Here is a 27,185-nt window from a genome sequence, read left to right on the forward strand (position 1 = left end):
CTGTGAAACATTACAAAAATGTAATTATCTTAAATGTGACCAAAAAAAAAAGGGAGAATTGTACATTTTTTAAATATAAATAGAGTGTATACACTAAATACTTAGTTTAATTTGCGTCACCTTTCCATTTTTTGGAGGGTGGGGGGTGACAAATCAAAACTATAAAATGTTCACGGACACACATGCCACAGTCCTCACTTGGATCAGCATTTTTATTCGTTTATTTTGCTAAATGTGCGTTCACGTGATGGATGTATCAATGGGAAGTATTTTTGTGGATTTGTGAAGTCGACCACGAGGGGGTGCTGCAGTACAACTACAGTCAACTCTTATAAATAGGTGTCGCCCTCTTAGAAATAACGTTCTAAGTCATATTTTGACACAAATGTACACGTTAGAGGTGAAACAGTCTCGCTACCATGTATGAATGGTATGTCCGATAATGGATGTAGACGGGGCGAATCCCCGCAAAAGTACTACTTTCACTGGTCGTCAATTTTTGTTGTTTACAGCTTTACTTTGTCGATTACAATTCTGGGGGACCCTTGATGAAATACAGTAAACAACGTAGCAACAAGCTTGTTGTTTTTGTTTTTAGGATAAGCGCTTTAGTTAATGAATGTTTGTTTTCGACACTTTTACCTCCTGGATGACACGCGAGTAAACTAAGCACCGCCCCTCCTGCCGCCTAAGCACCGCCCGCCCGGTCGCTGTCAACAACCCCGCGGTGGATTTTTCTCCCACTAGCACTCGTCGGCTAACAAGCAAGCAGCTAGCGATGATTCGCCACAATCGAAAATAGTCCTTCGTCCTTATTTTCGACCCATTTTTACGGCTTCTCCGTCGACGGCGACAACCAACGCCGATACTAAGCGGCGAGGGCGGAGGTAATCTCGCCCGTGTGGCCGCAGCTGGAGGCGGCTAGCGCAGATTAGCATCTTCGCCAGACGGCGCTAGCTGGCCGTGAGCTAGCTAGCTAGCTGGCTAGCTGGCTGGATGGATGGATGGCAGTCTGCTCGTTTGGCTTTCCTAACAACAGCCTCGCACCAGACAATGATTCGCCTTTGACAGCGGTGAGTAAATTCCAGGCTCCTTTCATTTCCTAATCATGTCACAGTCATGTTATTTGGAGGCGTTTCATGGCTGAACTCGGAGCAGTGAAGCAGCAGCAGCTGTCCGGGAGCCACGCCTGGGCCATTTAAAGCCATTTGTTGACATCACTGTTTGCTTGCTGCTAGAATTGTGCATCTCGACACTGTCACGTTTGATTCATCTTCTATTTTTTGTGTGTGTGTTTCACAGAGGGACCGAAGGGCCGCTTGGTTCCGCCTGTGTTACTGACCACAGTTGCTCTCAGGCAAGGTCGGGTGGGGGGATTTTGCTTATTGCCACTTGTACTGATGCCAATTTGGACCTGCCAATATGATGCCGGTAAGTCAGAATTTGTGCACATGTATTAAGCAAGGGTTAGGTTAGGCCTGATAGGCCTGATATACAACTTAAACTAGTAACGTTTTTGCTGATTAGAATGTAATTAACAATTACTAGTACAGTCTGCCAACTAATTGTTTTGCAACATTTCGTCATAGCAGTGTGCCAAAGTTGTCCTACTAGTAAGCAGAAATGTCATAAAGTGTTGAACAGAAATGGGCTGAAATTTATCGCATAATCTGTCAGTTGTTCATCTACTCAACATTAAATTCTTCAGCCCATTTCTGTTGAAACGTTTAGTTATCTGAAAGGAAATTATATTTTAAAAAAAAAAGAAAAAAAGAGTGAGTGCATAGAACCATCTGGCGTTAAAGGTGAGTGGGCGCGACTTTTTATTTTTGTGAATTAGCGTGACCCGGATGACTGAGAATCTACTCACACGTATCACAGTGGCAAAGATGAACACAATACGCAAAATGGGAGCGGCGCTTTGTCAGGACGTCCTATTGTTAACCTGGCTGGTGCCGAACAATACCGGGAAGAATTGAGCGAATGGTGCTCCTCTCTCCCTGCAGGGAGGCCAAAATGGAACATGCCACTGCGGTTGGTTGGATACATTTTATGGATGTCAAGGGTTAGTTTTTGCATGGATTTGGCAGTGGAGGTGGGGCAACATAACCATGTTTTGATTCACTTATGTTTAGAAACACATTTTTCTTCGCAGATAACAGAAATAATCAGTTCCAGGCAGCTTGTTTTATCTGTACAGGACGTTCTCGGTTGAGGACGGTCGTGACATAGAATGTTTTAAGGTTACAAAGTAGTTTGTGCAGCGGTGAAGAAAAATTCATGGTCACGTGAGACTCACTCACAGCTGGCTTTACTGTTCCTCATTTTTGTGCGTTGTTCAACTCCATACAAATATTCACACTATGTATGACTACTTACTTACTGTGTTAGCTTAAGTTACCGATGGACGATGGCATGTTCCAACCAGCATATGTTTTTTTTTGGATGCAACTGTAGTTCATACAAGTGTTAATTTCCCATATTTTAGCACTTTTGTAGCAATTTAAGCACCAGAAAAAAAGTTTGTTGTGGCTTTTTCCGTTCTTAAGCAATCAGTAGAATATCTTTTGGCTTTACCCAACACATTGTTTTCTGACTTAAAAGTGGAGAAAACAAGTTTTGGCTGTAATGCAAACAAAAATGTTGTTCTTGTGGCACTTCAAACTATAAAACAAAAAGAAAAACTGAGAAAAATGGCTGTTGATGGAAACATAATTTGTGTACAGATGCACTGCGTGCGATTGTGCTCACCACATGGCTCGAGTTTAATTTTGTTGAAGTTTATTGTCCATAAGTAGGAGTCAATGTTGTTCTTTTGTGTGTGTGTGTGTGTGTGTCCTGTGCACCTTTCTTTTTTTCACCCCAAAGTCAGCTGGGATGGAAAAATACCATTTGAAAATTGATGACCAAATATTAACTAATTTGCTCCCGAAGACGTATTTATACGTTTTTTTTTATTTTTATTTTTTAAATGTTTTTATGCGCCTCTGAACTGAAGAAAATGCTTGAAGCAATGGTAGTTATTACAAAAAACAGCCAGCAAGTGGCAGCAGAGTGTAAGAGATCAAACAGAGCCATGTTGCAAAAAACTTTTTTTTCCCCACTGTTTTAAACAAAATTGTGATGAAACTTAGCTATATTCTATTGCCAATTGCTGCAAAACGGAAACAGATAGAAATATACTTTTTTCCCTGATGAAAGAAGAGATGCTAATTTTTCTTTTGGTAGATTCCATGTTTTATAGCAATAGAACACAAATACTCTGTGGGCCTTGCAAAAGCAGTCAAAATCCAGTAAAGTGAAAATGGGTGGGAGCGAATGAGTTAATATTGGGCTGGAAAACCAGTGTGGACTTTCCCATCGGTGTCTGAATATTTCCCAAGATGGAAGCAGAGCATGCGTGGCCCCCGCTGGACGTTTGCACCCCGTGGCACCGCCAGCCTATCAAGTCAGAGAGTCAGTGGAGCAGATAGCGGAGCCGTGCGTCGCGTGACGGCGGCAGCCAATGGGACGCCGGCACATCCAGTCGCAGGCCTCTGTTGTGAAGGGCGCCTAAATTGTCACCCGGTGTTAATCTCACGCGGCCGCGTTGGCGCTTAGCGCGATTTACTGGAATGTCCGATTGGTCATCTGCGCTCATCCACAGTGGCAATTTTTTTTGTGATCAGACGTTTGGCGTGTTTAACGTTCAAGCCTGCTTGATTCTCAACCGCCCAACCTCCCCATTTTTTTTTTTAATGCATTATTCATTTGACTTCCTGCTGCGAATGTACATTAGTCATCTCTGTCAAAGAGACACCAGCTTTTTTTTTTTTGAAAGATGTTGGATGATCGGCCCCAGAAGTGTTTGTTTCTGCAAGCTTCACTGAAAAAGAAAATTTGTACCACATAAAATCGTGAGCGAGGATTTAACTCGTCAGAATGCTTCATGTTGTTGAGGTATGCAAAAGGAAAAAAAAAAAAGTTTTACCTTTGTTTCTTGACAATAAATAATACAGGTGTGAATTGCCTAGTACCTGCAGAATCACGATTCATAGGTCGATTAATCCCGATACGAATCTATAAGTTGATTATTACAATTTTTTTTTTTTTACTCATTTTTTTTTTAACACCCCTAATAAATAACATTGTTGGTCTTCAGTTTTCCGATGATTCACAAATACGTTTTTGTACAGGTGCCATTAGGGCTGCTCCATTATGGAAAACATAATAATCATGATTATTTTTGGCAATAATTGAAATCACGATTATTCAAACAATCATTTATTTTTTTGGTATAAAACAAGAAAATGTTTAAGCATTTAAAAATGTTAAGACAATTTAAAAAAAAAAAAAAGAAGTATGTAAGGTCCTTTTGGACCAAACTGAATTTATAATAATATATACTGTATTTATAATTTTATACATGTAATTTATTTATTTATTTATGTTGGCAAAAACTTGAAGTTGGAGTGGAGCTTGTGCACTGTGCAGTAGGATGATTTTTTTTTTTTGTACAAAAGAAGAAAATGTTTAAATGTAAAAAATATTTAAAACACTTATTATGCAAGTTCCTTTTGAATGAAACAAAATTTATTAAATTAGTTATTCTAAAATTTAAAAAAGGTTCAAATGTATAAATTTAAACAACTCAAAAAATTAGTATAATCATCTTTTTTTTTTTTTACGATTATGCTGATTTTGTAATTGTGGAGTGTAATAATTGTAATTGAATTTCGATTGATTGCACAGCGCTAGGTGCCATATTGTCTCCGATGTGACCTCAGAAGGCAAAAAATATTCTTGAGCAGCCACGTGGAAACCAGGAGGCAAAAAAAAAAAAAAAAATGACCAAGCACTTTGACGGAGCCGACTCTCGCTTGCTCTCTTTCTCCCTCACTGTGTTTGTTGCTTTCCCACCCTCTGCCCCCCTCCCCCTCCCAAAGCCAATGCTTTTTCCTCCCAAGTCTCCTCTGCGGCACAAGAGCATCGCCGTCACTTTTCCCGGCGCGGGCTGGCTCGGCTATGGCGTAGCCCGCGCGCCGGCGTCCCGCCGTTGCGGACCATGAAGCGCTTCGTGGCCATCGTGTTGCGCAGCCTCCTCAGTCTGTCCAAGGACAATCCCGTCTGGGCCAAGGAGCTCCAGCGGCCGCCAAGGAGGGAGATCAGACGGAAAAGGAGGGCGCTCCGAAGAGCCGGCAGACGCAACTTAGTGAGGGCGGTTGGTATCTCGCCAGCGCTCGCTCGGACGGGCCGATTTGAGGGATTACACAGTTATTGCTGTCAACGTTTTCTTTCGCATACTTTGAGCGACTCGGCGTTTAAAAGTCCAGCCGGGCAAAACATGACATCGTCGTCATGTTTTGCTTTTTGATGGACTTGGATGGTGCTTGAAAACATGTTTTTGATCTGGCTTTAATTCCCTTCGATTGGAAAAATGCTTGAATTATTATTGAAGTGATGATGACACAGTTATTTAGATCATAAAGTACGTGAAAAAAGAATGCTCAGTCAACCACGTCTGCATCTTTTCCTGATTAGTGTTGAAAAGGAATTTGTCTGTATGTGTGGTTGCCTTCGGGTGTCCCGTCGGAAACTTTTGAGAGAAGTTAAGTTTTAAGATTACATTATCTTGTCCTTTTTTTATTTTTTGTGTCGTATCGACCCTGTTCATAATCGGATGCGATCATTTGGGATCAAAAGCCGTCCGCTGGAAAATGTCAGCCATGAGTCACTTTTGACTGGGAGAAATTTCCTCCAGCGCGAGTTGATAGGTCGCTTTGATTTGTCTTTGTGTTCTGCGAGCGTGATGTCTGCTGGCGGCGTGAGGACGAGGAGCGTTGTAAATGCTCGCTTGAAGTGCACCGGTGGAGCTTCAAGTTGCATTTTCAGCAAATTTCAGCATGAAATCTTCAACCTATTTTTTCAAATGTGACAGACCCACTGACCTGAATATATGACTGAATAGCCGATGGCCCATACACGCGGGCGGTCATCTTGCTCCTCAGACATAGATAGCTCGTAGGCAGTTAGTATAAAGGGGGGTGGGGGGGTTTGTGTCGGGGTGGTCACTATTTTTTATTTATTTTTTTAACAAGTGAACGGTATGTGTTGCTTTGAAGACCACCTTTTTTTTTTAATAGCTCAGTTCCTTAGACTACAATATTAGATTTGGCAGAGGCATCTTTTGTTGAATTAGTTTTTTTTTTTTAATTAAAAAAAAAAAAAAATGCAAGTTTCCTCCTGTAAGAAAAAATCACCACCACATATTAACAGAAGCCCAGAGGTGTAGATTGAGAAGGAACCCTGTATTTATATAGTGCATTTTCCTGAGTGAAAACGGAAGACCGCGTCTTTAAGGCAAGTTGTAAAATGTCCTCTTGTTTATGTTTAGCAAATTTAAAACATCATAAATCATGCTGTTTCTACTAAGTACTGTCTCAAATGTTCTCCAATTTCGATACTCTAAATGTATAGGATCGTATGCCGAGAAACGTTTCGTTGGGAGGAGCAATATCGCGGCCTCGCGACTTCAAAAGTTTTGTCCTATCGGGTTATCCAGTCGTATATTTAGATCAGTGGAGAGACTCTACACATGATGCGGACAAAATTGCGACGCGTGTTGTTTTGGTCGACTCGCAGATGACCAATCCTGCCACCTCCACCAACGATCTTGAGGCTCCTCCCCCAAATCAGACCTCTGTAGCACCAATAGTGGCCGTGAGAGGCCCCAATTCTACATCCAATCGCGCATCTTTGGGTGGACTTATTTTGCCTTCACATATTTCAAAAACCTGCTTTTTGGCCGGGGCGGCGTTGAGCGTACTTTGGCCTCCTCACCTTGTGCCGCCCTGCCTGATAAACGCACGTTCAAAGGTTGTTGAATCGCCTCACGGTCCGAGATGGAAGATATTGCAACTATGGTTACGACTTTTGAATGTTTTCACTAAATGGGCGTGGTGCTGTCAAATTCTGATATGCGAGGAACATGAAGAGACGTGTTACAACACTTTACGTCGCACTTCAAACCGTGTATGTTGAAGCCCTAATCATAGTGAACGGCTGCGGCGTGCACAGACACGAGTTGCTAACATGCCACAAGGCTTGTTGTGGTGAATTCGATCCAGAATACAACGGAGCCTTTACATGTCCAAAGTCAAATGCCGTAAAATAAAGTGAGGAACAGGGAATTTCGTAGAATGATACTGCCGCCTTGTCTTTTATCTGTGTTTGTGAGTGTGTAATACATTTTATTAGACTTGTCCTAATCTGAAATATTGCCAAATGGAAGAGCAATAGCTTCATTTTGTTCTTAACTCCTTCACTGGTAGCCATTTTCACGGAAGCAACCCCCTTTTGCTCCCGGCTGTTTACATGGATTTTGACTGATTTTGCAAGGCCCACAGAACATTGTGTTCTATTGCTATAAAAACATGGAACCTACAAAAAGAAAGATTAGAGTCTCTTCTTTCATCAGGAAAAAAAAAGTATGTTTCTATCTGTTTCCGTTTTACAGCATTTAGCAGCATGTAGCTACGTTTCATCATTATTCACAAATCTGTACTGTTGTTCCGATTGGTCCTTGAATGCTCTGAACCAATGGCAGGGCAGCTCTTTCATGTTGAAAAACAAAACAAAAACTAGTTATCGGTACAGTATCAGCATCAGCCAATACTGCAAAACTGGGTATCGGTATCGGGAGGCCAAAAAACTGTATCGGAACAAGGCTACAAATCTGCTTCGAACTGTGGGGAAATCATCTTGTTTTAACAAGGCCCTGGTTGATCTCTTATACTCTGCTGCCACCTTCTGTCCGTTTTTGTAATAACTACCATTGATTCAAACGTTTTCTGCAGTAGAGGCTGCATCAAAGCCTTCTGTATGCTCTAGCATAGAAAACGTATAAATACGTCTTTGGGGCACTTCAGACATTTAAACTAGAACGTATTCATACGTTTTTGGGAGCAAATGAGTTAATTGTTAAGAAGATAGTCGGATAATAAACTCTAACTCTGTATAGCGACTGACTTCAACTCGTTTCTGTTTGCCTTTTGATGAATATTCTTGCCGAAAATTGTGATTTCACGCATTTGGATCAGTTGCGTGTCACTTGTGAAAGTCTCCCACTTCGCTTGATTGACGTTGTGTCCTCGTCCTCCTCGTCAGATGATATTAACGGTGTACCTCAGCGACGGGGAGCAGGCCACGACGGAGGTGCCCATCACCCCCGAGACCACCTGCCGCGACGTCGTCGAGTTCTGCAAAGAGCCTGGCGAAAGCGGCTGCCACCTGGCCGAGGTCTGGAGAGGCAACGGTAAGACCAGCACTCATTTGGATGATTTTTTTTTTTTTTTTTTTTTTGTGCTTCATTGTGTTCATTGTAAGTAGAGGTACCACTGTACACTTAATTGATTCTAAAAATGATGACTGCATTAAACACGTTTGTTGTTGTTTGTGCAGAGCGAGCCATCCCATTTGAGCACATGATGTACGAACATCTCCAAAAATGGGGCCCCCGCAAGCAGGAAGTCAAGTTCTTCCTGCGGCACGAGGATTCCCCGACTGAGAGTAGCGATCAAGGTAAGCGTCACGCCCTGTTTCGCGGGGAGGGGGGGGGGTGGTCTCCTCCTTTTCCCGGGTTTTGGATGCGAGAGGGTCATCACAAGGGTGTGTTCCTGACATCTGCTCGTCATTGTCACCATTTTTGTGCCTCTCGCGTTTGCCTGACGTCAGCATATGATCACATCTTGCATTAATATTCATTAGAAAATTACTGTCAGCATTCTGTATTTTCCCGTGTGGTTTTGAATAATCTATTCATGTGTTTGCGCCGGGTTTTGCCCGTTTTTTATTTTTTTTTAAAATAGAAGAAAAATGTCAAAAGTCTGGAGTTAGTCAGCACGGCTTGTTTGTCCCCTCGCGTCGTCGTGTGCGATGTCATCGTCGGCGTCTCGTCAAACCGACAGTGCTCGTTGACCATGAATGTTTGTGTGTCGCCCTGCTCGCCTTCTTCCCGCCTCACCACCGATGGCGACTGTAACCCCGGCAGGGAGTCAGCAGTCCCCGGATCAAACGAGTCGGAGGAGCGGCGGCAACGCCGGAGACAAGCACAACGAGAACGGGGTGAGAATCCGCACATGAGCTTCACAAAGCCTGCACGTGCACCGTCACCGTCTTGACTCTAAACTCAAGTTTTTCATGATGCTAGCATAAATAAATGATCAAAGCTACATTATTTCAATCCTCGTTTGTATACAAATCTGCTGATGCGTCGAGAATATTAAGCCCCACAATAACATGATTATATTTTCACCCCTGTCGTTAACACAATGCACATAACAGATTGAAAATCTGTTAGTTTGAACTTTTTTCTGCTTCCATTTTATATTTGTAAATAATTTGAAATGCATGACTTTAATTGGCTTATTTTGGGAAGGGTGTTACCCTTGTTAGCAGTGCCCCTGTCAGGTGTAAGCTTTCTGTGCAGCGCGTGTGCGTGTGTAGATGTGTCTGATAAAAGCAGCCTCTGGCACGGACGTCCTCTCTCGCTCTTTGGCTCGGACCATCTGTCCCAGATTTCACAATAGAAAAGTGATGCAGTCAAGGAATTGAAACTAATTTCTCCTTCGGGCGAAAGAGAGCCAATGTGGAGAATGGAAATATATATATATATATATTTTTTTTTTTCTCAAGAGCACTCATGCTATGTATTTGAACGCAAACCGTCATAACAAGTCCACAAGCTTGTCTGTTGACCTGCGAGGTGAAAGCGCGTCCAGGTTCCCTTGCAAATATTGGATTGAAGGAATTATATCAGTCGGCCTGCACGATGATATAACAGCCCCCATAAGAGGATCATTGCTTTGGAATTCAGCCACAACTTCCGGGGCGGCGGCGGCGGCGGCGGCAAGTGTCCCAGGGGAACGTGACGAATATATTTGGGTTTTCTTTTTCACAAGCGCAGTTTTTGTGTCGATGATCTCCAAGAGTCACTTAACTTGAGGAATCCGAGTGCGTCTTTAATGGTTTTCACCCGCCGTGAGAATAAGTGCCCGAGCTGGAATTAGATCCCTCATCGTTTTGTGGTGGGATCAGTCGAGTGTGCGAAGGGGGGCGGGTGTCGGCTTTTCCCTCGGGGGGGGAATCGACACTGATGTGGTGTCGCCTTGGTGCCTTTTGGAGCGTGGCTGCGTGAGCCTCCCCCAGCTTTTTTTTGCCTCATTTGAGTCACTGCGTCGCTTTCCTTTATGAGTCCTCGGAGATGTTCTTTGATTTTCAAAACATGTCAGGTAGGCATGAAGTGTCTTAAAATGTGTTCTAGTGCTGTCACCATCAATTATTTTTTACTTATTTATTTCTATTTTCCCCTCCTTATTACTGTTTATTAACCAGTGATTGCTGTTGATTTTGTACTTCGTATTTTGTATTGTGATTAAAAAAATAAATTAAAAAAAAAGGGGCGTGGCGGGTGGCGGTGGGATTGATGTTGTACTGTGTTACCGGTTCGGTCATTGTTTTCCAAAGTAAAAACAGATATTTGCTCATGTCTTATTTTGATTAAAAATACAGAAGTTAATTAGTCTTCTTTTATGAAGGACTACAGAAATCAGTAGAACTGTCAAAATTAATCCAGTAATCGATTATCAAATTAGTTGACAACTATTTTAATAATCGAGTAATCGTTTGGAGCTATTTTTTCAATTTAAAATTGTCCAATCCTCTGATTGCAACAATAAACATTTAATTGTTCACTGATTTCTGTAGTCTTTGATTATTAAATTAAAGAAGACTGATTATCTTCTGTGTTTAATCAAAATAAGACATTCGACATTTTGGAAAACAATGATCAAACCATTAACATGGTACAACATCAATAAATTTAAATCACTATATGAATACGTAAGTACAAAATAAACACCAATCACTGGTTATTAAACAGTAATCGGGGGGGGAAATGCTTTTTTAAAATATACTTTAATGCAAAATTAAAATGAATCAGATTACTTGAATAATCGATTGAATAATTGATAGATTAATCTATTCTAAAAATAGTCGATAGTGACAGCACTAGAAATTAGTGAGCAATTACTGTTGATATGCTGAAATCAGAGGATTTGGACAATTAAAAAAAAAAAAAGGCTCCAAATGATTACTCTTGTTAAAATAGTTGTCGTTTAATTGATTAATTTTGACAGCTCTCATGTATTCCCTTGTTAACTCACACTGTTGTGGCAGTTTAAAATCGAAGCCCAACTGTTGACTGCCATCGATGTGTACATTCAGTTGAAGGTCGTCGTCGTCATCGTGCGTTTGCGTGCAGGTGGCGAGCCAGCGCGTGGAGCTGACGCTTTCCGAGCTGCAGGAGATGGCCAGCAGGCAGCAGCAGCAAATTGAGGCTCAGCAGCAGATGCTCGTCGCCAAGGTAGCGTCGTTACGCTCTTTAAAACGCTCGATAAATCTTTGATTCGCGCGCACGCACGTGGGCGAGCCTCTCATCCGTCATGAAACCATACGCTCGCTGTCTGAGCGTGAGCTTTTCCTCTTGAAATTTTCATTCTTGCATCTGCTCGTCACAAACTTGCAGCCAAGTTCATTGGGAAATTATGAGTTATTACCATGGTCCCAAAAATGTATTTATACTTTTTTTTTTGTATGCTAGAGCATACAGAAGGCTTTGATGCAGCTTCTGAACTGAAGAGAATGCTTGAAGTAATGGTAGTTATTACAAAAACGGCCAGCAGGTGGCAGCAGAGTATAAGAGATCAACTTAGCTATATTCTAATGCTAATTGCTGCAAAACGGAAACAGTTAGAAATATGCTTTTTTTTCCCCCCCTGATTAATCTTTATTTTGGTAGGTTCCATGTTTTTATAGCAATAGAACACCATATTTTGTGGGCCTTACAAAATCAGTTAAAATCCAGCGAAGGGTAAATGGCTAGGAGTGAATGACTTAACTTAAGAGGGGCCCAAATTAGGAATTTTTGAGTACCGGGGGTGTCGCGTTGTCGTAAAGTCAGTACAGGTCATTTTTCTTGAGAAGTATTGCAAAAATGGCCTCCCAGTCCCACGTTGACCACCATCTTTTTGTTTTGGAGCGACTGTAGCTTGACCCCGTACTCGCTCCAACGTTACGTAACAAAAAAAACGAGGTGGGACGCAGCATGGTTTTATATCGTGCACTCAAGTGCGACGCGTTCACATCGCTGTGCTTTATTTAGGCACCTTTTGAGAATTCAAATTCCATCATGGGTAACAACGTTTTTCTAAGGAATAGAATTTGAGTAACCTAGATTGCATGAAACCTTTTTTTTTTTTTGTGGCGCATTCCGACACCTCGTCACGGCTTGTGGCCTGCCCGTCAGTCAGTCACACGAGATGAAGCCCGCCCACCCGCGCAAGTCGCGCCTGAAAAGCGGGCCCCCCCCCCTCCAAGCCCTGCAGTCATTTGGAAACCTGGGCCTGTCGCTTCCTATTTTAGAGCGGAGAACTGGAGCACTTCTCAGTCGGATGAAGAGATGAAGTCATTTTGACCCGCCTCAGTCTCCGCGCACAGCCCAGCCTTGAATTGAGAGATGGAGTCTCTTTTATACTTCAGATGGAAATCTGTGACCATGTCATTTCTTGGGAGTAGTTTCACACTCGCCAAACGCTTCCAACGCATCTGAAATGGATCAAAATATATTTTTTAACTCATTCATTCCCAGCCATTTTCACAGAAGCTGGCCGTTTTACTGGATTTTGACTGATTTTGCAAGGGCCACAGAATATTGTGTTCTATTGCTATAAAAACATGGACCCTACCAAAAGAAAGATTAAAGTCTCTTCTTTCGTCAGGGAAAAAAAAGTACAATTCTATCTGTTTCCGTTATGCAGCAATTAGCATTAGAATATAGCTAAGTTTCACCATTATTCACAATTGTGGGGAAAAGAGCTTGTTTGCAACATGGCCCTGGTGGATCTCTTATACTCTGCTGCCACCTGCTGGCCGTGTGTGTAATAACTACCATTTCTTCAACCATTCTGTGCAGTTAGGCTGCATCAAAGCCTTATGTATGCTCTCGCATTAAAAACATCTAAATACGTCTTTGGCACACTTAAAAACTTTTTAAATAGAACGTATTTATACGTTTTTGGGAGCACAAATGAGTTAAAAAAAAGCTGTCACTTAATTGTTGCACGTTTGCACCCCCCACGCGCTTGAAGGAGCAGCGTCTGCGCTACCTGAAGCAGCAGGAGCGGCGGCAGCAGCAGACGGCCACCGAGAGCGAGAAGCTGCAGCGGCTGAAGGAGCGCGTGGAGAGCCAGGAGGCCAAGCTCAAGAAGATCCGGGCCATGCGGGGCCAGGTGGACTACAGCAAGGTCATCAACGGCAACCTGTGTATGTACAGCTTGCATCATCATCGATGTGCAAAGAAAGAGATATTAAAAAATATATATATATTTTTTTACATTTATTAAGTTTTGAATCATAAGGAAAGTGCATTTATTCCTGGCTCATAGGACACGCTCGGTCTACCTCACTCTAGTTCAAGGCTAATGCGCAATTGAAAGCGCCATTGACTCGCTAACGCTAATTAGCGCGCTACCCGCGGCACTTTTATCACTCAAAAGAGCAGCGATTCATATAAAAATGCTTCAGGAATGTTTACAGAGAAGCATCTTAACATTACTCACCGGCATATGCTCTTCATTCGCTGCAAAAAAAACAACAACAAAAACAGTTTGACTGACATAATTTAATTCTGACTTTTTCCTCCTACTCTCTGTGGCGACAACTAAACAATGTATCAGAATGCAAGGCCCACAGTATTCTGTCAAATCAGTCAAAATGCAGTAAAACAGCCGGTAGCAAAGGGTCTTGCTGCAAAGAAAATGCCTGGGAGTGAATGAGTTATGTAATTAAACAATGTGGTAATTGAAGCGTTTGAACCATTTTGTTCCCCCCCCCCCATCCCAGCGGCAGAGATCGAGCAGGTGAGCGGCCTGTTCCAGGAGAAGCAGGCCGAGCTGCAGGCGGCCGTGCTGCGCGTGGAGCAGCTCAGCTTGCAGCTGGAGGACCTGCGCCGGGGAAAGCTCAACGGCATCCAGGCCACGCTGGGCGGTCAGGTGACCGGCACGGCCGCTCTGGAGCTACGCAAGCTCTACCAGGAGCTCCAGGTACCTTTTTTTTTTTTTTTTTTTTCCTCTCTTTCTTTCTTTCTTTTTTCATTTTTCATTTTTCCCTTTTTTTCTTTTTCCTTTTTTTCCTTTTTTTAATTTTTCCACCTTTTCTTTTTTCTTTTTCTTTTTCTTTTTCTTTTTCTTTTTCTTTTTCTTTTTCTTTTTCTTTTTTTTTTTCTTTTTTTCTTTTTCTTTTTCTTTTTCTTTTTCTTTTTCTTTTTCTTTTTTCTTTTTTCTTTTTTCTTTTTTCTTTTTTCTTTTTTCTTTTTTCTTTTTCTTTTTTCTTTTTCTTTTCTTTTTTCTTTTTCTTTTTTCTTTTTCTTTTCCTTTTTCTTTCTTTCTTTCTTTCTTTCTTTGTTCTTTTTCTTTCTTCCCTTTTTTTTCTTTTTCCTTTTCTTTTTTTTTCTTTTTTGTTTTTTTCCCCCTTTCTTTTCTTTTTTCCCCTCTTCTTTTCCCCCCTCTTTCTTTTTCTTTTTTTTCTTTTTATCTTTTTTCCCTTTTCTTTCTTTTTTCCTTTTCTTTTTTCTTTTTTTTCCTTTTTCAAAATTTTTTCCCCCTTTTTTCTTTTTTCTATTTTCTTTCTCTTTTCCCCTTTTTTTCTTTTTTCTTTCTTTCTTTCTTTCTTTCTTTCTTTCTTTTTTCTTTTTTTCTTTCTTTTTTCTTTTTTTCTTTCTTTCTTTCTTTTTTCTTTCTCTTTCTTTCTTTTTTTCTTTCTTTCTTTCTTTCTTTCTTTCTTTCTTTCTTTCTGTTACAAACGGTGTCAACGCTTGACCTCAAGCCACATTTTTTTTCGTTAGCTTAACGCTAACATAATAACTGGGACGCTAACGTGTCCCCTTTTGCCAGATCCGCAACAAACTGAACCAGGAGCAGAACAGCAAGCTGCAGCAGCAGAAGGAGCTCCTCAACAAGCGCAACATGGAGGTGACGCTCATGGACAAGCGCATCAGCGAGCTGCGCGAGCGCCTCTACAAGAAAAAAGCTGAGGCACGTCAAAAAGAGAACCTCCCTGTAAGGCTAGAAGCGCTCAACACCTCTCAAAAAAAAAAGTCTCTTGCAAATGTGTCCCACAGAACAGCCCAAATCTGATCCAAACAACCGTATTTTTATGTATTCATTTGTCTGATTTTTATTCCATCTATCTCCTCCCGCAGCTCAACCGGGCCAACGGGCCGCCCTCGCCGCAGCCGTCCGCCGGCACGCTGGGCCGAGTGGCCGCCGTGGGCCCCTACATCCAAGTTCCCGTGCCGACGCGACAGGACGCCGGTTACGCCTTGCCGCCCGAACCGCTCAAGCCGCAAACTTTGGGCGTCAACAACCAAGCCAACCAAGGCCGAGCCAAGTCAGGTTGGTCAAAACGTCAAAGTGGTTTACGTTCCTCCTGCACGCCACTTCCCGGTTGATGTTTCCCACCTGTTCTTGAATCCTGTAGTTCCTTTCCTCCTGTCTAACTGGGCTCTCTTTCCTCTGTGTGCTGTTGTTGTCGTCTCCAACTGTGACTTCCACTTTTTCCTCTTCCTCTCATGTGTCAATGTGCTGCTGGTGGTGGCGATGTTTGTGTCTGGCTGGGTTGGCGGGGGTGCGTGGGGTGGACGCCGCCGGCAGACGGTGGCGCGCAAAAGCCCCCCGTCGGCCCCTGGAAGGTGTCTGATTTAGACATTGTCGTGGACCCGCTGGCCCCGCCCCTTCCGGAGTCTCACCCGGGTCCGGGAGCCCCCACCGGCTCTGACGGCACGTCCCGTGAGAAGCCTCTCTTCACTTCGCTTTACCTTCACATTCTGACATCTTAACCATTTGCTTAAAATAATAAATACAATAACATTTACATATATATTATATATCTAATTATATATTTATTTATATTAATTTGAAAAATGTTTTCCATATTTTGCAAAAAAAAAAAATCAAGTGGAACCTCCAAAGTCAAATGTGAAAGGCTGCAAATTGAGAGTTCGACTCAAATTTGATGGAAAATGTTTCAAATGCTAAACAGTATCGAGATGAATTTGAGTTTGAATTATTATTATTTTTTGCTTGCATGTACAACTAATGAAAAATCAAAGAAAGTGATCAACTTAAATTGTGTAGCATAAATGTTGCTAATTCTTCGCAATCTTTCTGCTGCCTGCGGCCCCTCCCATCTAAAAGGACGCTCCCATAATCACCCTTCGTTTTGTCTCGAGATCTGTCGTATTCCTTCTTTTGAACTTTTGATGCAAATGATTGACACCTCGTTGGTCACATCTTCCGCTTTCCGATTGGTTGTTCTTTATCGGGCAATGTGTGCTTTTTAAACAACTTGTGGGTCCGTCAGCTATTTTGTTTTGTTGTTTTTATCACAATGTCACACATTTATAATTGTTTCCTTGTTTGTTTTAGCCGCATTTCTTGCATTTCTCATAGTCTTGATGCATCATACTTATTTTCACATTTAATTTCTGTGCTTTGTATGTATTTTCCCCCTTTTTAAAATTTTTATTTCATGTTAATTCAACTTACTGTATTTCCTTTTTCCTTTTTAAGTCTTTTTTTTTTTTAAATCCACATTATTTTTATTACCTTTTTTATATATTTATATTTTATATAAATATAGAAATATTTTGTTTTTATATTTATATCAATTTATATTTTCTAGTTTATTGGTTGGTATTGATTTGAGTCCATCATGTCCTAATCTATTCACATCGGTGACCTCATGTACACTAAATGATGAAATACTCACATCTTAGTGACATATTAAAATGCAAATTCTATTTTTTTTCTTTTTTATCAGGCAATTTCATATATTGAACAAACTGTATAAAAAATTTTGTTATTGCTGTAAACAGAATGCATTTGTTGTTTTGACCGACCTCTAGTGGACATAAACTCTCATTACAGCTGTTGCTCCCCCTCATGTATTGACTTGTGTATTGACTTGTGCCTTGCTTGTTGTGCTTTAGCCAGTGACGCCGGTTGGCCCCCCGTGGGTAAGACGGGCGCGTCCCTCAAACCTCCCGAGAGAAGAGACTCGGATACGCAGGCTAAGACCCCCCCTTCCGGCCCCCCAGCCGCTTCAAGTGCAGAAAAGGTCAGCGTGCTTTCCTCTAATCCTCTTAAATGTGTACAAGGATGTTGTGCAGCTCCCGTCGGGCGACGTCACCGGCCTGAATGTGTTCTCGCAGGTGCTCGACTCCAAAATGGCCATCACGTCCCCTTCCATATCCAAGCCGCAACCGCCGCCGTACGGTTCGCACCTCTCTTTGGAGCGCCGCAAGGACGCGCCGCCGCCGCCGCTGCCGCCGCCTCGCCAGCTCCCCAACCTCCCGGCGCCCGCTTGGCCCCGCGTGCCGCCCGCCACCGGCTCGTCCTCGCAGCAGATCCAGCAGCGGATCTCGGTGCCGCCCAGTCCCACCTTCCAGCCCCACGCGCCGCTCTTCCCGCCCGGCGTGAGCGAGCGGCTGGAGCACCCGCCGGCCGTGGCCGTGCGCCCCTTCGTTCCCGACCGAGGGTCGCGGCCCCAGTCCCCCCGCAAGGGCCCGGCCACCATGAACTCCAGCTCCATCTATCATATGTACCTCCAGCAGGCGGCGCCGAAGAGTCAGCCGCTCAAACCTGCGCTCAAAGCAGGTAGGAGACGGTCTTTGTCATTCTGGGAATGGGAATCCTGACAACTGACCAAAACGATGTTCTGTTTTTCAGACTTTTACCTTAAACAAATTGAAAATAGTAATTTAAACGCACATTTGAAAGCATTTAAAGCTCCTGATCTCACTCCATCGTATAACATCACTTTGAGGAAAATTTGCAGCAAACCATGTCATTTTGTCCAACTTAAGTCCACAAGCTTAATGCTAACATTTAGCGCAAAACATGATAGATGGGCTAACGTAAATTAGCATACCTGTAGATGTTACTAGGGATGTAATAACTGCAAACTCATTCAAACCCCAAATCGTGGAAATACATTTTTAATACTTTGTCCTTCAGTCTCAAGAAACGTATTTATACGTTTTTTGTGTGAAACACCCCGGAGTGAAGGGGATTGCTTCAGTGAAAATGGCTGCAAGTGAATAAGTTAATATCGCCATGATATTAATTAAAAGCAGCATGTCTTAAAAAGGGAGCATGTATTCCATTTGTGTAGTTCTAGCCCCCTCTGGTGGTTAGTTTATTAGTGCACTTTGATTTGAATTAGGAATGTTTTGGCCACTGCCGCGTGTACCACTCCCATACATCAGTCATACTCGCAAATATTTTTCAATGACCAAAATGGTGCCTAGCAAGGACATGTATGGTTGCTAACATTTTTTTTTTTTAACTTTCTACACTTTGTAGTGTATGGGAAGCCTGTCCTCCCTCCCAACTCAACACCCCCCTCACCCCTGCCCTTCGTCCCGGCCGGAGGGGCCTTCCCGCTGCTCCAGGGCCCACCCGGCGGCGGCGAGGACTCGCCGGACGGCGACACGGAAGACCACGAGGGCCTACGCCACGCGGAGCCGTCGGCTCCTCCCCCCAGCGTGGAGAACATCCCCCGGCCGCTCAGCCCCACCAAGCTGACGCCCATGGTGCACTCGCCCATGCGCTACCAAAGCGACGCCGACCTGGAGGTGCTGCGCAAAAAGCTGGCCAACGCGCCCCGGCCGCTCAAGAAGCGCAGCTCCATCACGGAACCCGAGGGCCCGAGCGGCCCCAACATCCAGAAGCTTCTCTACCAGCGATTCAACACTCTAGCGGTGGGCATCGAAGGAGGCGCCGGATCGGGCGGCGGCAACGGCGCCGGCAACGGGACGCCGTTTTATCAGCCGGCAAATCCTGCGGGGTCTCTGGGTCGCGACCCGGCCGCCGACACCGACAACGGCAACTTGCCCTCGGACACCTTGCCCCCGCCGCCCCCGCCCGAGTCGGAGGAGCAGGGCTCGGACGCGTCGTCTGTCGACCTGAACGACAATCAGCCGCTGCCGCCGCCTCCTGAGGGACTTTTGGACCCGGCCGAAGAGGAAGGACCAGAAGACGACGACGACGACGACAACAACAACAATGTGGAAAGCTCCCAAGTTTTGATGCCCAGCCCCGTGCTGGAGGTGACGTCTCCAGAGGAGGGCGGTATCGTGCTGACGCAACCGTCGGTGAGTCGCGCTGATGCAAAACTATATTTGACAGAATGCCCCTGCATAGTTCTCTTTCTGAAGCTGCAAGATGGCAACAAAACCCTGTTGAATAGGAAAGTAGTACATCAATGTTGAAGAACTATGAAGATGGTTTTAGTCTTTAAGACATTTCGAGGTTGTTAACTCATTCACTCCCAACCATTTTCACTTAAGTGTTTTCCTGGATTTTGACTGATTTTTCAAGGCCCGCGAAATATTATGTTCTGTTGCTATAAAAATATGGAACATACCAAAAGAGAGATTAGAGTCTCTTCTTTTATCAGGGAAAAAAAGTACATTCCTATTTGTTTCCGCTGTGCAGCAATTAGCAATAGAACATAGCTAAGTTTCATCGTTTTTCACAATTCTGCTTAGAACTGTGGGAAAACTGTGGGAGTTTTAACATGGCCTGGTTGATCTCTTATACTCTGCTGCCACTCAACCATTTTCTGCAGTAGAGAGACTGCATCAAAGCCTTCTCTATGCTCTGGCATAAAAACAACAAAAAACGTATAAATACGTCTTTGGGGCACTTAAAACATTTAAAATATGACGTATTTATACGTTTTTGGGAGCTAATGAGTTAATGTTGTTACGGCTGGGTATCAATTCAAATTTCCTCAATTGATTTGATTTCCATTCACAAGAGTTCATTTCAATTTAATTTTGAATTTTTTATTTTTTTTTTCCCCGATTCGATTCACTTCAGTTCAATCCGATATTGATTAATTATGGAACATCAGTTCTTGTTAATATCAAGGACGATATTAACAACAAAAACAAAAACAAAAAATCCACAAACATCAAATTCCAAATTAATATTTGCAGAGGCAGTAACTTTAATTTTTTTATTAATACAAATAACACGTTATAATCACTTAACTGTTGCACAAATATTGACAAGTAGGGGTGTGAATTGCGTAGTACCTGACAATTTGATCCGTATCACGATTCATAGGTCACGATTCGATTCGATACCGATTAATCCCGATATGAATTTACAAGTCGATTGTTGTGACTTTTTACTCAAATTTAGAAAATACCATTCAGTAAACTTGTACATGCACACTGTAACTGAAAAAGTCTTGTTTCCCCCGAAGCGCACAAACCTGAAGAAGCCGGAGTCTGAGCGCACCGGCCACGGCTTCCGGGTGAAGTTCAACCCTCTGGCTCTCCTGCTGGACGCCTCGCTGGAGGGCGAGTTCGACCTGGTCCAGAGGATCATCTACGAGGTGCGACCGGCGAACCCCAGCCATTGCATCACGAGTCGACGTCTCGCGTTGATCCAGCTCCTCCCGTCTGTCCCCCAGGTGGAGAATCCCAGCACGCCCAACGACGAGGGGATCACCCCGCTGCACAACGCTGTGTGCGCCGGACACCACCACATTGTCAAGTTCCTGCTGGATTTCGGCGTCAACGTCAATGCGGCCGACAGCGACGGATGGTCAGCGACATCCCCACGCCACCACTGATAATTTGACAATGATTTCATCATATATATATATATTTTTTTTTTTGCGAGCAGGACTCCACTCCACTGCGCTGCCTCGTGCAACAGCGTGCACCTGTGCAAGCTGTTGGTGGAGTCGGGGGCGGCCATCTTTGCCAGCACCATCAGCGACGTGGAGACGGCCGCAGATAAGTGTGAGGAGATGGAGGAGGGATACATCCAGTGCTCCCAGTTCCTATACGGTAAGCAATATTACGGTCCACTTCTAGGATTTCATGTTCAGGTTGCTTAAACTGAAGCAACCCCGTTCGCTCCCGGCTGTTTTACTGGATTTTGACTGATTTTGCAAGGCCCACAGAATATTGTGCTACATTGCTATCAAAACATGGAACCTACCAAAAGAAAGATTAAAGTCTCTTCTTTCATCAGGGAAAAAAAAAGTGTTTTTGTATCTGTTTCTGTTTTGCAGCAATTAGCATTAGAATATAGCTAAGTTTCATCATTATTCAAAAGTCTTCTTAGAATTATGGAGAAAGAGCTTGTTTTCATCACCACCCCGGTTGCTCTCTTATGCTCTGCTGCCACATGCTGGCCGTTTTTGTAATTACTACCTTTTTTTTTAATCACCCATTCTCTGCAGTTGAGAAGCTGCATCAAAGCCTTCTGTATGCTCAGGCATAAAAAACAAACCAAAAAACTGATAAATACGTCTTTGGGACACTTAATACATTTAAAATGGAACGTATTTATGCGTTTTTTGAGAGCAAATTGATTAGTAATGCAACGAACATGGAAAATATGCAAATACAAGATGCCCCGCCCATCTGCCTCTTTCTATAGTTAGCTTTTCCAACTAGCAATGGTTTCTTCCCTTATTTTTCCGGCGCAGGCGTTCAGGAAAAGATGGGCATGATGAACAAGGGCACGGTGTACGCCCTGTGGGACTACGAGGCCCAGAACCCGGACGAGCTGTCGTTCGGGGAGGGCGACGCCGTCACCGTCCTGCGGCGGCAGGACGACAGCGAGACCGAGTGGTGGTGGGCGCAGCTGGAGGACACCGAGGGCTACGTGCCGCGCAACCTGCTCGGGGTACGAACATTCAGCGTGTTCATTTTTGAGTCAGTCATTTGTCAGGACTTTTTTTTTTTTTTTCACAGTATTGCCAATGTAATCGATTAATTTGATAATTGATTACTTGTCGATTTTAATTTCGTCATCTCTAGATTTGATCACTATATTTGACGACTTCTTCTGACCCCTCTATTGATTTACGCTGGGGGAAATTTTTAAGACCCGCCCCTAATTTTGTACACCATTAACTAATTCACTCGCAGCTATTTTCACTGACGCAAACCCCTTTTGTTCCCGGCAGTTTTACTGTATTTTGATTGATTTTGCAAGGCCCACAGATCTCTTATACTCTACTGCCACCTGCTGGTTGTTTTTGTAATAACTACCGTTGCCTCAACCATTCTTCACAGTCCAGAGGCTGTATCAAAGCCTTCTGTATGGTCTAGCATAAAAAAAAACGTTTAAATACGTCTTTGGGATACTTTGTACATTTCAAGTAGAACGTATTTATACGTTTTTGGGAGCAAATGAGTTAAACCTTTTAAAAAATAATTCTCAAAAAACTTGTTTTTTTTGCAGCTGTACCCTCGGATCAAACCTCGCCAGCGCACCTTGGCGTAGCGTCGCCCTCCTAAAACAAAGAGCAGAGAACAAATGAGCATCGAGCTTCTCCTGGTGGCCATTTTCTCCCCTGGCCCCTGTTGCCGTTTATTTACACACACGCGCACACACTCCAAATGGTCACTTAGAAGCCATCACTCTACCGTTGCCCCCCCGTTACACAGTGCAGCTGTTTGAGGTAACCCTTGTCGCCCGTCTCAGTATTTCCTTCCTCTCTTTCTGCCATCTTTTCTCCCCTCGTGTGCTCGCTTTGAGTCTACAGAGCAACATCAACGATGCCGTGTTGCTGATGTGACATTTAGTTGCATTTGTTTGTTTTTAAAAGCAGGTTTTCATTTTGAGAGGAATGAACCCAAATGTTTTATTTTTTGTGTTTTTAACCACCAAAAATTGCAATAGCTAGTTTGTGTTTACACATTTTATGGGTGTACTTTCAGGAAAAAAAAAAGTTTTGCCTAGCACATCAGAACAAAAGCAAAGTCCGACACTACTAGCGAAAATTTACGGGTGAAATTTCAAGATGAACCAGAAATGCATTATTACCTTTTACAGGTGAACTTAATTTGACCTACTCATGGATCGTCTTCCCCAAAGTCTTTGTCAAAAAAGGTCTGAAGAAAAGTTGTGAATTTTCCAGTCAGTAAAAATGCTAAACTGACTGCGAAAATGAATCTGCATGCACTTAACTTCATGGCAAACCAGTTTCTGGTTTGAACACAACAGGCTGGATCTAACAGAACTCTTTTGACTTGTCTTTAAAAAAAAAAAAAAAAAAAAATCAAACTTTTAATCTTGAGGCAACATAAGGATGCACGTCTCCTGCACAGTCAGGGGAGAGGCGAGTTGAGCATTCAGGAGAGTTAATTGACAAACCAACGGTAACCATTTGTGAACAAAAATAAAATATGACCATATTTGAACATGCACTTAACCGCGACGATATAGACAATTGCTAAAACCTGATGTTAATCAGCAGGTTGCGACAAGAGAGACTGGTCGTGTAACACAAATGCATCCCTAACTTTTTGTGAGTAGTGTCTATTGATTAGCATTCAATGCTAATCGACATGAGTTGAATTGATTGGAAATCAAATTTGGCGTTCCCGATGATAACGGAGCCGTTTTCGATTCATCGAAATGCATCCCCAGCCCTCATTTTTTGTCAGTTGTTCTCAGTGGCCGTGACAAGCCTTTCGATCTCAGGACCAACGCGGTGCTGCTGATGACACTCTAGTGTTCCTTCCTATTTTTATGCTCACCAAATGTCACAGGAGCGACAAACCAAACCTGTTCATAACAAGTAAGTAGGATCTATCGTGGCTATTTTATGAGTCTCACCCGACAGAACATGCATCACCTTCCCGTGCGTGTACGTTGTCTTACACGCGCGTTATCCCAAACTCCACAGTGTGTTTTTCCAAGGCCTTCTCCCGTCTTGGATTCCCAAAGTGTACATAACACGAGGAGGCGTGTCCTACCATTGTTTGTTTGCCGGGACGGACGAGGTTGGCTTTCTCTTATTAATGCTGTAACTCGACACAAATACAACAATCTGTAAATGTGAACAATAAAAGTGAAGCTCTGGCATGACTCAATTGTGACTTTGTGGAGCGCAGACATACCGCAATGCACTTAAGTAGCACCAGGGGGCGCACAAGTATCAGTGGAGATAGTTTGTGCCTTGTAAGTAAATTGCTTTATTTACTCTTTTTCATTAGTATTAACTGACTAAAATACAGATCACTAAAAGGTTTTTTAAAATGACATTTGCTATACTTTTATTGTTTGCTCTAATAAAATAATTAAAGCACATAAATACACTAATATCAAGCAATAACTACAATATTAATAGTCAAATAATATTAAAAAAAAAATCTGCAATCTTGTTTTAAGAAAAAAATAAAACATATCAGAGCTGTGGGGGATTGTCTAATTGTCTTAAAACAGCATCCATGCAATGATTCCCCCGCCCCTTTCTTGGTTTTATTATATAACTATATACTATATTTACAGACTACTTCCCAGTACCAACATAAAGTTAGAAAAATAAAAAACAGATAAAACGTTTAACAAATACACTTTTCTCAAAATTACAAATAATTCTTTGTCTTTGATTTATAAACAAACTTTTTTTTTTTAAATATATACTTGAGCTACATTTTTCCTATTAAAAACAAACAAAAGAAATCTCTTTAACCTTGTAAATGAATAAAATTTAATTAAAAATAAAAATGTGAAGGGAGCTGTTGTATAATTACAAAAGAATATTTATTTTACCATCATTGTTAATAGGTCGAATTAAATTTTTATTTGGTGTTTCGTGTTTGATCTACACCGACAAACCAATCGTAGCGAGCCGAAATAACAAAACGCCCTTTGGAAGTCCACGCGTACGTACGCGCTATCGTGACCGCTGAATGAACTGTTTACATTCTACTTCCTTGTGATCCAGGCTGGCGCATGCGCAGAGACGATCGGAGACCATCGATGACATCACGCGAGAGCGACCAACCAGGCGAGCTCACGCGCGGGCAGTCAGTTAAAAGCATCTCGTCGCCTCTCCTGGAAGCCTCCTTCGCTCCCGTGTGTGTTCGCCCAACTTTTGCGACCAGCCCGGTGAGCTCGTGGGGGAGAATGTTCAACAGAACAAGGTAAGAGAAGTTATTTTCTTTTTGTGTGTGTGTGTGTAAATGGCGGTTGTACTTGTAAGCGTGGACTCGTTCGGTCCGCTGTGCCGTCCGTGGCCGGCGGTCAAGCAGTCCCTCCCGGCTTGGCTTGCCCCGTGCCTGGCGGACCTACCACCTAGCTAAAACTTTCACCGAACCTTTGCTTGTTTGTCCAAACATGAATGGTTGTGTTGAAATGTTTGTTTGGGGCATTCACGACCCAGCCGAAGCTTCAATATGTTGAACGCTGTGTGCGTCCGAATCGGAATCAAGGTGTCACCGTCTACTTCCTGGCAAAAAGCATCACCAGATGTGACTTTTGTTAATATTTCATTCGAACAAAAGAAAAGTTCTGCTACTTGTCAGGGTGCTGCTGTGCGGAGACTGACGAACTGACGCATTTTCATGGTGTCATCCGCCTGGATATTAATTGTGAAGTGTTTCTGCATGTTAATGCACCTGTTGTTATTGTGAACAAGTCGATTTGACTTAATGGCTTGTCCCAAAAAGTGGACACATTTGGAGATTAACAGTTGGCGAAAAATTCGGAACATTGAGCTTGTGTTTATTAAAGAGACACTTTACTTATTTAGCCCATTATAGCAATAAAAAGTTAATATTTTGCCTGTAATAAAGTCGATATTTTCATTATTTTTCAAGTACAATTAGTACCATTTAAAAACACATTTTGCAACTTGCTGTCGACTGAAAATGACATCACAAGGGCTCAGGTAACCAATCACAGCTCAGCTTGTGAATGTCACATGACCAAACCGAGAAAACAGGTGAACTGTGATTGATTTCCTGAGCCCTTGTGATGTCATTTTCAGTCGACAGCAAGTTGCAAAATGTTTTTTAAATGTACTAATTGTATATGAAAAATAATGAAAGTATCAAATGAATTATAGACAAAATATTAACTTTTTTTATTGCTACAATGGGCTAAATAAGTGAAGTATCTCTTTAAAACAAAGTAGAGGCAATATCTTTTGCATCATCTTTTTACAGTTAGGAAAAACAAAATAACCGTAATCAAATTGCATTTTTTTTTCTCTAAACTGTCTGATTTTTCCTGCATGCATAAAAGAACCGTAGCAAAATCAGAATTTTTTCGTAATACAAAGAAACAATCAGATATTTTCCTTAGTTTCTTAAACCAAACTAACGACAAAGTGATCTTGAATGATTTATTGAATTGAAATAACAGCAATCACATTCTTTCATGAACCAATCTTAAAAAGAGGCAACAATCTGATGTCTTGTTGGCCTGTTGTCAGCCTGGCGTTTTTTTTTTTTCAGCGAGTTGCTGGCATTCCCCACAATTGAAATGTTTTGTGTTGTATGGAGGCCTCTGGGCCTGTACGTGCTTGTAGTGGAGCTTAGCTACCTAATTAGCGACCTACTATGGTGAGCTCGCTCCACGTGGATGTTTTCACTGTAAACGCAGCCGCAGTTGTGACACCATGAGGCGTCTGCTTTTGTTTTTGGCCAAACCACCGGCATGTCTGCGCCGAGGTGTGTCTCTTGTTGTGACTGCACACACCTCCTGCAAAGATGCTGTTTGCAAATCTTTTTTTTTTTTTTAATCCATTATTCCATCGACCCGCATGCAAATGAAGCTGACAAATGTTACAAATGCTTTCCTTGAATATTTGTCAATCTCCATCTGCTTCCTCCTGATGAAAACACAGCAAGGTGATAAAAAGACGAACGATGAGGCACCGCTGTAATTTTTGTTATTACTATTTTTTTTTAGAAGCGTCAAGGTCAGCAATTCCTTAGGAACACTTTGAGGAAACTTAGAGTTTCGTTCCTGTTCCTGCTCGTCAGCACTCATAAACGGACCAAGCAGGTTAATGGACTGCGAGCGTCCCAATTACAAAGAGTTGAGGAGGGTTCCGGTTGTCCTTCACGGTTGGCCAGCACAGGTTTGGGGGCGGGTTTGGGGGGGTCTAATGATTCTTTCAACAGCGGATGTAATTTAGCGCCGCTAATGCAGCTGAGGCCCTCGTCTATTGCTCACAGGATGTTAGGTGACAGATCAATTTCTCGCGCTAAAATGCAATTGTGAAAATTGCAGACGGATTCATTCAACTGAAAACTCCTT

The 27,185-nt window shown here is 42.7% G+C and overlaps 2 protein-coding genes across 11 annotated transcripts in view; both read left to right on the top strand.

Annotated features, from left to right (window-relative positions):
- Nucleotides 1-91: 91 nt before the first annotated feature.
- Nucleotides 92-24,002, top strand: LOC144010979 (apoptosis-stimulating of p53 protein 1-like). Of its 8 annotated transcripts, XR_013281406.1 has the most exons (21): nucleotides 92-1,073; nucleotides 1,303-1,431; nucleotides 8,146-8,293; nucleotides 8,440-8,559; nucleotides 9,029-9,102; nucleotides 11,300-11,401; nucleotides 13,185-13,359; nucleotides 13,939-14,138; nucleotides 14,988-15,152; nucleotides 15,296-15,488; nucleotides 15,747-15,881; nucleotides 17,084-17,211; nucleotides 17,306-17,750; nucleotides 18,459-19,249; nucleotides 20,371-20,502; nucleotides 20,581-20,714; nucleotides 20,796-20,962; nucleotides 21,610-21,809; nucleotides 22,371-22,590; nucleotides 23,579-23,712; nucleotides 23,821-24,002. XR_013281406.1 is itself a non-coding variant. In XM_077511529.1 (19 exons), the coding sequence occupies exons 2-19, from the start codon at nucleotides 1,423-1,425 to the stop codon at nucleotides 22,410-22,412; spliced, it is 3,360 nt and encodes a 1,119-aa protein (XP_077367655.1). In that variant the 5' UTR covers nucleotides 92-1,073; nucleotides 1,303-1,422; the 3' UTR covers nucleotides 22,413-24,002. The 8 variants fall into 8 exon arrangements, 5 of the variants coding, with proteins under 5 accessions (XP_077367655.1, XP_077367656.1, XP_077367658.1 ...); XR_013281404.1 differs by having other exon boundaries at nucleotides 22,371-23,712; XR_013281405.1 differs by having other exon boundaries at nucleotides 23,579-24,002.
- An 862-nt stretch (nucleotides 24,003-24,864) lies between these two features.
- The window catches only part of daam1b (dishevelled associated activator of morphogenesis 1b), a 39,429-nt gene continuing 37,108 nt past the window's right edge, over nucleotides 24,865-27,185 (top strand). For all 3 annotated transcript variants that reach the window (XR_013281407.1, XM_077511534.1, XM_077511540.1), the window contains exon 1: nucleotides 24,865-25,063. The gene's annotated coding sequence lies outside the window, so the exon portion shown is untranslated. The remainder of the gene's footprint in view (nucleotides 25,064-27,185) is intronic.

This window comes from Festucalex cinctus, chromosome 21, assembly GCF_051991245.1.
Source record: "Festucalex cinctus isolate MCC-2025b chromosome 21, RoL_Fcin_1.0, whole genome shotgun sequence".
In the NCBI taxonomy this organism is placed as follows: domain Eukaryota; kingdom Metazoa; phylum Chordata; class Actinopteri; order Syngnathiformes; family Syngnathidae; genus Festucalex; species Festucalex cinctus.